Source organism: Loxodonta africana, chromosome 4 (assembly GCF_030014295.1).
Source record: "Loxodonta africana isolate mLoxAfr1 chromosome 4, mLoxAfr1.hap2, whole genome shotgun sequence".
In the NCBI taxonomy this organism is placed as follows: domain Eukaryota; kingdom Metazoa; phylum Chordata; class Mammalia; order Proboscidea; family Elephantidae; genus Loxodonta; species Loxodonta africana.
Window position 1 is genome coordinate 6066446 of NC_087345.1, and position 13992 is coordinate 6080437.

The 13992-nt window shown below is 53.6% G+C and overlaps 1 protein-coding gene across 2 annotated transcripts in view; it reads left to right on the top strand.

The window, feature by feature from the left end:
• Window positions 1–13992, top strand: part of CELSR1 (cadherin EGF LAG seven-pass G-type receptor 1) — a 197580-nt gene that overhangs the window by 128222 nt on the left and 55366 nt on the right. For both annotated transcript variants that reach the window (XM_064283360.1, XM_064283361.1), the window contains exons 6-9: window positions 1810–1967; window positions 3049–3212; window positions 3662–3787; window positions 6674–6840. In XM_064283360.1, coding sequence (XP_064139430.1) covers window positions 1810–1967; window positions 3049–3212; window positions 3662–3787; window positions 6674–6840 — 615 coding nt within the window. The remainder of the gene's footprint in view (window positions 1–1809; window positions 1968–3048; window positions 3213–3661; window positions 3788–6673; window positions 6841–13992) is intronic.

Genomic DNA, 13992 nt, shown 5'->3' on the forward strand with positions numbered 1-13992 from the left:
CCCTGCTTGGTGATAGGACCACACAGTTGATAGTTTGGATGCATGTGAGACACAGACTAGCCATGACGGGGGGAGTTTTAAATTGCTGGTCCCTCGTACCGCCTGTTTGGGGCAGTGTAAGAAGGGATGGGCGGTGGGTGCTGTGACTGCCCCTCTGCAAAGCAGGGGCCAGGCCTCGGATGTCTCAGGTCCTCCCAGTGCTGCTCTCGACCTCCTTCTGCTAGTCCTTCCAGCTCTTAACCCCAGAATGTAGTTTCTGCGGCCAAAGGGCCATCACTTTTGACCAAATGGCAGTGAAGCGGGGCTTAGGAATGAAGCCATGTGTGTCAAGCCAAACCAGGTGCCGTGGAGTCGACTCTGACTCATGGCGACCCCATGTGTGTCATAGCAGAAGTATGTCCATGGGGTTTCCGGTGGCTGGTTTTTCAGAAGTAGATCACCAGGCTTTTCTTCCGAGGTGCATCTGGGTGGACTCGAACCTCCAACCCTTTGGTCAACAGCCTAACGTGTTCACCGTTTGCACCCCTCAGGGGCTCCGAGTGTGTGTGAGTGAGGTCTGTCACAACCTGTCCCGTTTGCAGCTTTGGTTAAGTCGCGCCCAGACTCCGACGCCGGGTATCTTCACAGCAAGTTGTCTCTCGTCAGCGAGCGCTGCTGCAGATACAAATGATGACTCTCCTTTTCCCTTAGCTGCTGATTACAGCGGGGCTTTGCAGCAGCTGTAATTTGGTCAGCAGCAGCCCCCCTTATTAAAGCTCCCCAAGACTAAATGCTGTTTATGTCCTTCCTCCCAAACCCCCTCCCATCCCCAAGAATGTAAATTATGAGCTGTGAAGCTCATGTTCACTCGGGAATGATCGTTCTTTCCCCCAGAGCACACCTAGTGCTCGGGCATCCAGTAATGGGTGCTCGCTCCATTCCCAAAGTGTGCTGTTGGTGGAGTGAGGAGTGGACTTCTTCATGCTCGTCTGTCGATCAACTGAAGGCAGCCCTCTAAGGAAATAGCTTATCCCGCCTTTTGAGGGGTGGACAGGCCCTGGCCTGGCTGGAGTGACAGGGATGCCTTGCCGTATGGGATGAGGACAGAGCAGGTCTTCGGAGCAGGGAGCAACCCCCAGGGTTTGTCGTTTAGGAATGTGGACCAGATGGAGAGCAGGGGCTGGGTCAGGAGCGAGGCGGTGGCAGACACAGGTGGCCGACGCTTTGACTGGAGGGAGGGCAGAAGCAGGTACTCAGAGGGGGTCTCGGGGCTTTGCTGCTGGCCGGTGTCTGAATTCCCTACTGCTGCCATAACAGAGATATCACACGTGGGCGGTTTTAAAGATGAGTAATTTATTCTTGCGGTTCTGGAGGCTAACAGTCCAAATCACCATCTGGGCCGTGTCGCTCCCTCCTGTGAGCCTCTCTCCTAGTTTCTGGCGTCTGCTGGTAATCCCTGACGTTCCTTGGCACCTGTCTTGCCCGTGTGTGTCTCTGTGGCTATTCTGGTCTTTTTATAACTTAGTAGGGGTTAGGTTTAGGGCCCACTGTACTCTGGTATGACTTCCACAACATAACAAGAGAAAACCCTATTTCCAAACAGGGTCATATTTACAGGGGCCAAGACTTTAATATATATTTCAGGGGGACACAATTCTTCCCAAGCACTCAATTATGGGGATGTGTTCTCCAGGAGTCTGGGTGGGGTCCCTGTCCCTTCTCCACATGCCACCCTCCGCTGAGGACCCTGGGAGATGGCAGCAGGAGCAGGTTTATCTGCCAGAAGCCCTGGGGGACACCCTGACATCTTCTCTGCTTTCTCTCTGACAGCCCCACATCGGCCGTCTGGGCCTGCCCCATGGGCCGTCGGGAGAGAAGGTGGCTGTGGTGGCTGTGGATGACTGTGACACGGCCATGGCAGTGCGCTTCGGGAGCTACGTCGGGAACTACAGCTGTGCGGCCCAGGGCACCCAGAGCGGCTCCAAAAAGTGAGCACCTAGAGCAGGGCCTGGGTTTCCAGAACCTTCCATGCTCCAGAGCCGGCCTCCTGGACACACAGGAACACTCTGGGCCCCAGTGCCCTGGCAACTGTGACCTGGACTGCAGCCAGATTCCCTTCCTTTGGTTGGGACACCTTCCCTCTGACACAGCAGAACCTTCTAGAATAAGTCCCTTAGAAGCATCTATCTGAGTGGTGCCAAGGCCAGCCCCAGGGTTGTGATGGCTGTCCCCAGCCCTGTCTTCATCGCCATGGTTGCTGGCTTTGTCCCTGCACTGGTCCCTGGGGCTCAGTGCTTAGCCAGTAATCCACACCCTTTGGGTTGACAAGCCCATTTCGCCTTTCTGGTATGAGAGTTTTCTCAGGGCTCATCTTTTAACTCCATCAATGTGTGTGGCCTTCAGAGACCAGAGCCTTCATTCCTTCATCCTTGTTGGACGATTTCCAGTTGTGTCTTGGTGGATGTTTGCTTACCTTTTGAAGACCACATTTAAAATTAACTGGATGCACACCAGGCCTCTGACGTAGGCTCACAATGGTCACACACCCGTTTGATCTAATCCCTCACCCACTGTAATGCAGGTGGGATCGAGGCCTGAGAGGTTAGAGCCCTGCCCCAGGGCTGCAGCCGCTCTTGGTGGAGCCAGGGTTCTAGGCGCCGTTGACATCCCTTCTGGCTCATCCTGCATCCTGGGAGGCTCCCGAGGACACCAGCATCCCTGTGGCTGGCATTCACTCTGGGTCTGTGCGTGCCACGCCCTGGGTGGTGGGCTGGGTGGACAATAACTGACCAACCCAGGGCATGCAGCTTGTCAGGATGTAATGCAGTGTGGGTAAACCGAGGTACAGAGAGGTTTGAAGAGCCGGGCCTGGAGCCATCAGAAGTAGGACCCACCTATATGCTCTGACCCGTCCATCCCCACCCTCCTGCTACCTGCCTGTTCCACCCTGAAATTCACAACGAATGTTGTCTCTGGCAGCAGGGCTGGTGCGCCGTTCCGGCAGCTTCTGGCCTGGCAGCGTCCAACCTCCCACCACTCAGGCCTCACAGGGCAGCCTTGCTTCCCCAGGTCCCTGGATCTGACGGGCCCCCTTCTCCTGGGGGGCGTCCCCAACCTGCCCGAGGACTTCCCTGTGCACAACCGGCAGTTCGTGGGCTGCATGCGGAACCTGTCCGTTGACGGCAAGAACATGGACATGGCCGGCTTCATTGCCAACAATGGCACCAGGGCAGGTAGGCGCGGCCTGCATCCGCATCCCTGGGTACCGTCTTTATCCTGGAACTGACCTGTGGTGCCCAGGCATGGGTGCCTGCTGGGAGTGGATCAGAGCTGGGCTGGCCAGAGACGTGCTCTCAGGGTCAACTCTGAGAGTGGGATGTGCAGTTTGGGGTTGCAGTGACGCTGCTGTTACAGCTGCCAGGCTGGGATGGCCAGACGACTGGGGTGTGTGGTGGCCCAGAGACCTGGAGGCTCCGGATGTCTGCAGAGTTTTCAAGTCCTCTCTTCTTACAGCTGCCAGAGGGTCACAGGCCCAGTGGCTTCGCCTGGTGCAGGCCCAAGGCCTCTGATTAACCTGGCTCAGTTTTCATACCTGCAGGGGTAGCATTAGGTCAGACAGCCCCCAGCACGGTACCCTGCCCCACTCTCCACTAAGACCACACCTCATCTTCTGTCCTTCCAGGCTGCACTGCCCAGAGGAACTTCTGTGACGGAGTCTGGTGTCAGAACGGGGGCACATGTGTCAACAGGTGGAACACGCACCTGTGTGTGTGCCCGCTCCGGTTCGGGGGGAAGAACTGTGAGCAAGGTGAGTCCTGGCCCGTCCAGCACCACTTCATCCCCCACCCTGGATGGGGTGGTGCCTGGGACCCCTTGTAAAGGACCTCACAAGGAGACCTTCATGGATCTAACATCTGGGGCTGACCTTCTGGCACCCCATGTGTCTCCCTGACCCCACAGTTGTGGTCCCAGTGGGAGCAGGGCCTGGGCCAGGGTGGGGGCTCTGAGGGTCGTGGGGCCACCACAGTGGGGTGAACCTGCATCTGGGAGCAGGGGGTCAGGGGTGGTTCTGCGGGACACAGCAGCATGTTTGAGCAAGGTAACATGAGGTTAGGCAGCCATGAGAGTCAGTTCCCGGACAGGGACGCAGTGCCTCCTGGTAGCTGCATCTCTCACAGACCATCACTGGCCTGAAAGCTGTAGGTCCCCAGGCCCAGCACCCCAGCCCTGTGTCCCCTCACATGATCTCAGAGGGCATGCACCTCCAGTTGGCTGGGACAGTGCTGTGACCGTAGAGGAAAAGGGCCATGGGTCCCCTGCCCCGCCCTGCTGTGGGTTTCTCTTCCTTTCTGGTGCGTAGTTACAGCCATACGCTGGTAAATAAGTTCCGCCATTTTTTTAAATCATCAGCTCTGTATTTAAGATAAACAGAAGCGAGAGGCTGAGGCCAGGCCAGTTGGGGCAAGCTCACTATCCAGCTTCGGAGGTTCCCGACACTTGTCAGCAACATAGAGGCTGCAGCCCGCCCCGAACTTCAGAATTTAACACAGCACCTGCTCTGTCCCATGGGAGCCGGGACCCAGCTGGGCGGGGCTGGTCTGAGGAGCACCCAGCGCCCTGTAGAAGTCAGGTGTCCTCACCTGCACCCCAAACGTCCCATGCAGGTCCTCGCACAGCTATCTGGGGGATGGGGTCCAACTCCGATTCTCAAAGGAGTTAATGAGCCAAGAAAAGGTGGGGAACCATGGTCACCCATGTCAGGACAGGAAAGCTAACCAGTCACTGCAGGTGAGCGGAGGTGGAGCTTGCCTGTCCAGCGGCTCCACCCTGCTCGGGAGGTGGTCGCTTAGTGGTCTGAGGCCGCGGGACCGGGAGTAGTGTTTGTCTGGGACAGATTTAAAAGTCAGGGTCTGCTTTTTCACATATCGAACACCTGGGGAGCCACAGCTGTGAATGGAGTCCCTGAGGCCCATGGTCTCTGTGCCCGGTGGGCTCTCCCGGGCCCTCCAGACAGGACCTGGTGTTAGCAGAGAGCCCAGCACCATGGGGCGGGGCCTAGGCACCGGGCGTGGCCGTCACAGTGGGGTTTCCTGTTATGGAAGCCAAGCTACGCCAAGGAAAACGCAGCCACTTGTTTGGGTTCATGCGAGCAGGAAGCAAACACGCAGGGGTCAGGAGGCTCAGCGTTCCCCAAAGGCAGCCCTCTCGTGGCGTGCCCTCTGCTGCCAGTTTTGGGGTTTGTGCTGATGACCGTTTAATCCCGCTTTGGCTAGATTGCAGGAGAGGCCACTTGCCTCAGGTGGTCAGGAGTCCATGATGCAGGCCTAGGAAGGCAGCTTGGCTCAGCATCATGCCTTGTTCCCATGTTTTTCCAAGTATCACACACTCGGGAGCCTGTGTGCCCACACCGCCACCTCCCTGGTTAGCCTAAATCATCCAGGAGCCGTAGGCCAGCCGGTGAGCAGGGGGCATAGGGCGTGGAGGCCTGGTGCCTGTCCCCAGGAGTGAAGCCCTGGTGCCTGTCCCCAGGAGTGAAGGCCTGGTGCCTGTCCCCTGGAGTGAAGGCCTGGTGCCTGTCCCCGGGAGTGAAGGCCTGGTGCCTGTCCCCGGGAGTGGAGGCCTGGTGCCTGTCCCCGGGAGTGGAGGCCTGGTGCCTGTCCCCGGGAGTGAAGGCCTGGTGCCTGTCCCCGGGAGTGGAGGCCTGGTACCTGTTCTTGGGAGTGGAGGCCTGGTACCTGTTCCTGGGAGTGAAGGCCTGGTGCCTGTCCCCGGGAGTGGAGCCCTGGTGCCTGTCCCAGGGAGTGGAGTCCTGGCGTCGGTCCCTGGGAGTGAAGGCCTGATGCCTGTCCCTGGGAGTGGAGTCCTGGTACCTGTCTCCAGGGGTGGTGGCTCGCTGGGGATTGGAAACCCCCCCAGACACCAGCTGAGGGCAGTGCAGGCTTTGGAGCCTGAGGGGCATATACACACAAACGTGTGTGTTTGTGCATGTGTGCTCATGAAGACTCATACTGTGCTCATCAAGAGATTGTCCCCGCCACGATGCCTGCTTGGGCCCAGCCCTGACAGCCACCAGGCAAGTGTGAGTGTGACAGGTGGGCTGGGCTGACCAGGACCATCCATCAGCACCCTTGTTCACGGAGCCCAGGATCCTGGATCACCCCACTCTGCCCCCTTCCTGGCCCGAGAGCACTTGTTCCTCAGGCCCAGGTTGGGAAGCTGCAGGCCTTTGCCCGCCCTCCCTGGAAGGTGGCCGTGTCCCAGGAGTGCGTCTCTGCAGGGCCAAGGGGGTGGGTTCAGCGTTCTAAACCAAAAAAACCAAGCCTACTGCCGTCAAGTCGATCCTGACTGAAGGTGACCCCGTGTGTTACAGAGTAGAGCTGCCCCATGGAGTTTTCTTGGCTGCGATCTTTATGGAAGCAGAGGGCAAGGCCTTTGTTCCGTGGCACCGCTGGCTGGGTTCAAACCGCCAACCTTTTGGTTAGTCCACTGCAAAAGATTTGTGCCACCCGGGACCTTTCAGAATTCTAGTCAGTGCAGGTGGGCACAGTCTCAGAGACAAGCCTTTGGTGTGGAAGTAAAACAGGCCCAGGACTCCCCCTCCCTGCTCTGGGTCCTGAAAGCCAGCTCCCTCCCCAACATGATATCGTTGCATGCCCCTCCTGGGGCCTTCTAAGGCTGGTTTTTGCGTCCACAGTCATGCCTCACCCCCAACGCTTCAGTGGAGAGAGCATCGTGTCCTGGGACAACCTGGCCGTCACCATCTCTGTGCCGTGGTACCTGGGGCTCATGTTCCGCACCAGGAAGGCGGACGGCGTGCTGATGGAGGCCACTGCTGGTGTGTCCTCCCAGCTCCTTCTGCAGGTGAGCAAACCACATCCCCCCACGTACCTTGGGGGCAAGCGCCCACCTGTGGGCTTTAACTGGGTGCTCAGGGAGCTTGCAGGAGGGACTTTGCCTCATCACCGCCCTGGAGCACCATATGGGCCCTGCGGCCTCTCCAGCGTGAATGAGGGACGGAGATATGAGCGTGCCTTCCCCAGAGGCAGAACCACGGTGCTATTCATGATGAGGTAGCGTGCGGCGAAGGCCGAGCCAGCGATGGAGCCCCATGGGGCATTTGTTTCCAGCGCCCTGCGGCCACTGTGCCTTTGAACAGCAAGCCTGGTCTCTGTCTCGCTGTGGATGTGGCCTCCTCTCTGGCCGACGGGCATTCCAGAACCGGAGGAGTGGTGAGCACCCTCCGGTGACAATGAGAAATCCCCCCTCAAACTGTAATGCAGCAGTGGCTGACCTTGCTGCCTGCAAACCAGATTCCGACTCATGGCAACCCCAAGTGTGTCACAGTAGAGCTGTGCTCCATGGGCTTTCCGGCGGCTGGTTGTTTGGAAGCAGATTGCCAGGCCTTTCTTCCAAGGAGCCTCTGAGTGGGCTCAAACCCCCAACCTTTCAGTCCACAGCTGAGCACGTTCACTGTTTGCACTACCCAGGGACTGCTGCTGGGGGTATGCCTTCTCTTACTCTGCTTGTATCACCTTCCGTGTTACGTTCTCTTTTAATCTTTTTGGCCTTTAGTGTTTTATTTATTTTTTAAAAGTTGTTCTTGTTAGGTGCCATCGAGTTGGCTCTGACTCATAGTGACCCTACGCAAAATAGAATGAAACACTGCCCGGTCCTGCGCCATCCTTACGATCGTTGTTATGCTTGAGCTCATTGTTGCACCCACTGTGTCAATCCACCTCGTTGAGGGTCTTCCTCTTTTCCGCTGACCCTGTACTCTGCCAAGGATGATGTCCTTCTCCAGGGACTGATCCCTCCTGACGACGTGTCCAAAGTATGTAAGACGCAGTTTGCCATCCTTGCTCCTAAGGAGCATTCTGGTCATACTTCTTCCAAGACAGATTTGTTCATTCTTTTGGCAGTCTATGGTATATTCACTATTCTTCGCCAACACCACAATTCAAAGGCGTCAATTCTTCTTCGGTCTTTCTTGTTCATCGTCCAGCTTTCACATGCATATGATGGGATTGAAAATACGATGGCTTGGGTCAGGCGCACCTTAGTCTTCAAGGTGACATCTTTACTTTTCAACACTTTAAAGAAGTCCTTTGCTGTGAATTTGCCCAGTGCAATGGGTCATTTGATTTCTTGACTGCTGCTTCCATGGGTGTTGATTGTGGATCCAAGTAAAATGAAATCCTTGACAGCTTCAGTCTTTTCCCTATTTATCACAATGTGGCTTATTGGTCCTCTTAAAAGTTAGATAAGGCTAAAATTCCTAAACACTTAAAAAACATTTTAATGTACTCTACCCTCTAGTTTTTTGGTGTTGAGGACTGTTTTCACGTGCATCTCCCCAGCTCTGTAGTTATTTCATCGGCGGGAACAATTATGCGTTAATTTGTGAAGAAAATGCCTCGGACTACTTTCACCGGCGGCCCTCTGCCTCCAGCTGTCTATACTCAGGAGAGTGGAGGAACCCTCACCCTCGCTGTCTGCCTTTTGGGTGTTTAAAATACTCCCCTACCCTGGATGTTTCTGCTTTGTGAGCAGGGGTGCTCGGGGATCTTGGGTGCCGGTGCAGTGGGCTTGCCCGGCCAGGCTCTGGGCCGCCAACTCACCCCCTGCCCACATGTCTTCAAGGTTTCCGTCTGCAGTAACAATGGGGACAGGACACCCCGCGTGGACATCACCACCTGTAACCCCACCCAGTCAGGCCGAGGCCTGAGAACACTCAGGCAATTCCTCTACTGCCGCTGGTTTGCCCTCCCTGAAAACCCACTGGCTTGTTCTTCTAGAAAGCCCACTGCTCTGCCCTCCCGGAAAGCCCAATTTGATGCCTGTTTTCGGACTTAGTGTGCCTCCCTGATGAGGTGGGCTTGTGGGAACTGCCCCACCAAGGGGCTCTGTCTGAGTTGGAGGGTCCCACAGACAGCATGGCCACACGGCCTGATGGTTTTCTCTTTCTTCCAGGCTTTTCTTCAAGGGTGTGCTTGTATGTGTGTGTGCACACACGTGTCTCTGTGCAAGTGCTTGTGTGTGCATGTGTCTACACAAGTCTGTGTGTCCGTGTGTATGTGTGCATACGTCTGTACATGTGTTCACTCATGTGCATGTATGTGCTGTGTCTGTGTGTGCATACGTGCGCCCGTGATGGTATCTAGACATTCTCGGTCTTGGTCTCAGGAAGTGAACTCTCTGTTCACATGGGTCATTCATGATCTTCAGCCACAGCGCCCCCTCTCTCTTCCTTCCCCTTGCTCCTCCCTCCTCTCCACCTCTCCCTCCCTCCTCTCCACCTCTCCCTCCCTCCTCCCCACCTCTCCCTCCCTCCTCCCCTCCCCTTCCTCCTTCCTCTCTCCCTCCTCCCCTCCCTTCCTCCCTCCTTCCCTGTGTCCCTCCCTCCCTGCTGCCTCCCTCCTTCTCTCACTCTCCTCCCTCCTCCCTCCTCCCATCCCTCCCTCCTACTCTCCCCTTTGTCTCTCCCCACCTCCTCCCCTCCCCTCCCTCCCTCCTCCCGGCCCCTCCTTCCCTCCCTCTTCCTCATCCCTCCCTCTCCCCTCCCCTCCTCTCCCTCCTTCTCTCCCTCCTCCCTTCCCTTCCTCCCTCCTGCCCTTTGTCCTTCCCTCCCCTCCCTCCTTCTCTCACTCTCCTCCCTCCCCTCCCTCCCTCCTCCTCTTCCCTCTCCCTCCTCCCCTCCCCTCACTCCTTCCTCTCTCCCTCCTCCCCTCCCTTCCTCCCTCCCCCTCCTTCCTTCTCTCACTCTCCTCCCTCCCACTTCCCTCCCTTCCTTTTCCTCTTCTCCCTCCCCTCCCTTTCTCCCCTCTCTTCCTCCTCCCTCCTCCCTCCCTCCCTACCTCTCTCCCTTTCTGACACAGGAAGTTGCTGCCTTTACCACCAGCCTCCTCTTTTGCCTTGGCGCCAGATCACATCACACTGCCTTCAGGATAACCCACTCCAGTACACGATAGCCCCCATGGTCAGGAAGTCCCTCCCAGAGCTAGCTGTTTTGCTCCTTGCTGTAGCTCTGTGTCCTCATGAAGCATCATTTCATCTCACTCCTTTGGCCCCATGATGTCCTGTCTGCCCAGTACAGAATGGACTTAATTTTAAGGCAAGGCAGGTGGTGCTGGGGTCAGAGGTTGTTGCTTGCCGTGGGGAGAAACCAGGGCCTGGAGATGATAGCCCCGGGCTCCTGGTTCACCCATGGCCCACGCTCCTGTGACGCCCACAGGCCCCTCTGCCTTCCTCCCTGTAGTTAGCCAGTCCCAAAACACTCCCTGTGGCAGGCTCGGTGTCAGGGCAGAGGGGCTGCCAACCACCCCTGCGAGCCCCCTGACTGGTGGGTACGCGGGGGCGAGACCCTGAGGGCTCCTGGTGGGTCAGCAGAGCAGTTATGACAGGGCCATGGAGGCGGTGACTACCCTGCTGGGGCCCAGACAGGAAGCTGTCCTCTGTCCGCCCACCTGCCCCGCTCACCCACGTCAGCACTCAGGAGCGCTTTCCAGCCAGACCTATGCAAACAGCTCCAAGGTGTGATGTGTGCAGCGGCCTAATTACAGTTGTCTTTGTTTTTCCCTTATTAACGTGTAATTTCACCGGTTTACCAGCAGTCACAGAAGCTAGGGCTCAGCCAAAACTTGGCAGGCACAGTTCCGCCTGGGGTGGTATTTTTCTCTGTGGTCGTTTCACCGTTGGAACAAATTAAATTGGCTGTGCAGACGATGAACTGGAGCTTGCAGGTCGTCATTTGGCACTGGGGTCGCTGTAGGAAAAAAGTACGCTTTCCCTAGAACAGCACTGAAAGCCAGAGACTCGTATTGTTTGAGTGATTACGTTATGTGTAGCTAACTCGAAAATTAAGACTTTTTTTGTTTTGTCTTATTTTTGCCAAGGAATATGGCCAGCCCCTCCCTTTGGAAGGCTGGATGGAAAGAATGGTGGTCTCTGGGGTATCCTTCAGACCCCAGTAACCACCTAGAAGGCCGCCCCAGGGAAGTTCCCAGAGGCTGGTCAGCTGGGTGTTACCAGAATGTTCCAGTTTATTTCCTGCAGGCCCTGTGGGCTCTGACGGGGTAGCAGTCGGGGAGTTCCTAAAAGGTGCCCTTGGTGGCGGGCTGAATAAGACCACATCATCATCAAGCAGCCCTGACAATTTGGGTAATTGCTCTCAGGCGACCTGAGTCTGCCTGCATTGTCAGATGGGATAACCTTGCTATTGTTGAAGGCCTCTGTTAAATTGGTGACAGGCCTGAGGTGGCAAGCAGGGACTTCCATTCTGCCAGAATCACTTTTGTTTGTAGACATAATGTCATTTTTATTGTGGACCTTTGGGCTTTGGGGTTTTGCTAGCGAGAACAGTGAGAAAGAACGGCAAGAGAAACGAACACGTTGACGTCAATGTTTGTGAAGTACAAGGAAGTAAAATATAAAAAGGTGAAAAACTGTCTTCTTAAATCGGCTGTCCTTTGAGGCCAGAAATCAAAATACATTATTAATTGCATGACTTTTGGGAATCAATTAAAAATCTTTTGTTTTCCATTATGATTGCTTCTTTGAGCCATGGGATATTTAGAAGTATATTTCTGAATCTCCAAACATGCAGAGTTTTCTAGTAAACCATTTCGTTTTTATTTCCAGAATAATTGCCGGTTAGAGAACGTATTGTGTGTGATTTCAGAACCTTTCAAATGTGTTGAGACTTGCTTCACAGCCCAGCACATAATCAGGTCTACTGACGGTTGCCTGTGTACTTGAAAAGACTGTGCTCTGCAGTTCTTAGCTACAGTGTTCTCTAACTGTCGAATACATCAAGCTTGCCTATCGTGGTGTTAAAATCTTTGGTAGCCTTGCTGACTTTTTTGGTCTGCTTGTCCTCTCAGTTATTGAGAAAGACGAGTTAAAAATCTTCAGACACAATTGCGGATTAATCTCTTACTCTTCTTTCTGTTTACTTTTGCTTTATAGATTTTGAGGCTGTGTTATTTGGTGCATACAAGTTGTCCTTCTCTTCCTGGCAGATTGACTGTTACCATTATGGAAATCCTTTTGACCTCAAGCCATGATTTTTCCCCTAATGTTTACTTTGTCTGAACCTGTACCAGTCTTCTCTTGTTTGTTTACATGATGTGTCTTTATCCTTTTACTTCCAACATTCCTGAATCCTTACTTAAGGGGTATCTCTTTTAAGCAGTACATTAATAGCTGTTTTTTCTGTCTTTAATCAATCCTGAGCATTTTCACCTTTTAATTTAAAAAAAAAAAAAAAAAACTGCTGTTGAGTCGATCCCAACTCACAGCAACCCTGTAGGACAGAGTAGAACTGCCCCATAGGGTTTCTAAGGCCGTAAATCTTTACAGAAGCAGACTGCCACATCTTTCCCCCGAGGAGAGGCTCTTGGGTTCGAACCAATGACCTCTCGGTTAGTAACTGAGTACTTTAAACACTGCACCACCAGGGATCCTTGCCTTTTCATTGAGGTGATCTTAAAACATAAGTACATAGGTTAGTTAAAATGCATTTTTTAATGATCATTCCATACATGCATTTAAACATGATCAAATGGCCACCTAAATCTGTTTTCTTTAATGTTCTGTGGTTCCCGTTATGTTCAAGTTTATGTCTGATGGTTGTATTAACTGGTTTCTGTGTGGGTCTGTTTCTACTGCCTCTTGTTTCTCTTGGTTTTCACTCACATTGTCTTGTCTCCTCATGTACATGGTTATTTCTGATTGAGTGCTGGACCTTGTATTGAAGAACTGTAGAGAGAATTTGAAGCTAAGGTGGCTGTGTCATTATCCTCCAGGTAACACAAAGGTGTTTCCCTCTGGTGGGCGGCTAGGAGAATGAGCCATTCCAGACCACTTTAATCAGTCATGCTCTGAAGTGACCAAAAGCTGGGCTTTCGTCCCTATAAGGGCCGGTCTGGTTCCTGTTTATTTCTAGTGTATAGACCTATCTTGCTGGCCCCTAGCCTTGGCAGGCCCTGAACTACGATTTTTATCACCCTCACCCCTGATGAAAGCTTTTTTAACTTTTCGGCTTCAGCTGCGTCTTCTAAAACAGGTGACGACCTTAAAACCAAAAAGCCAGTTCTCCTCGAGTCAGTTTCAACTCATGACTACCATGTGTGTGCAGAGTAGAACTGTTCTCTATAGAGTTTTCAAGGTTATGATCTTTTGGAAGAAGATCGCCAGGCTTTTCTTCCAAGGCACCTCTGAGCAGGTTCAAACTGCCAACCTTTCAGTTAGTAGTTGAACACTTAACCATTTGCACCACCCAGAGATGCCTACCTGACAACCATGTGGGAAAGCAAACACCTGACTCACCTCTGTAGATTTTCTTCTTCTCCAGGTTATTTCCCTTTAACTCTACAGAGCCTTGAATCTCTCTAACACCTTCATATAGGTGTTCTTTAATATTTCATTGCATTTTTCCAGGTATCCTCAGGCGTAGGGTTGAGCCAGCTACCCATTCCTTCATTGGCATTGGAGCCCTGCTGGCATGGTGGTTAAGAGCTCGGCTGCTAATCAAAAAGTCAGCAGTTGGAATCCACCAGCCACTCCCCGGAAACCCTATGGGGCGGCTCTACTCTGTCCTATAGGGTTGCTGTGAGTCGGAACTGACTCAGCGGCAACAGATTTGGTTTGGCTTTTTGGTTTTCATTGGCATTGTCTCTAACCACATTGTCTTCAAACGTGAGCATCTTAGGCCAATTACAATGCTGGTGTCAGGTTTCTTCTTACATGTATTTAAAAGCCTTGTCTCATGAAATGTAGCATTTACATCCAAACCTACGTGCTCAGTACTCACCTAAATCTGTGATGGAGCCTAATCTTTAAGCTTAATGGGCGTCTTCTCAATTCTCATCTTCCTTAATCTCCATCAAATATCTGGCACTTCTTACCGTAGAAAAAGACATACAGTTCTGAAGCGTGTTAAAGGTAACAACAAATTAAAACGTTGCTTAACGTTTAAGTCCCACTTTTGATCCAGGGCCATATTGAGTCTGTTTG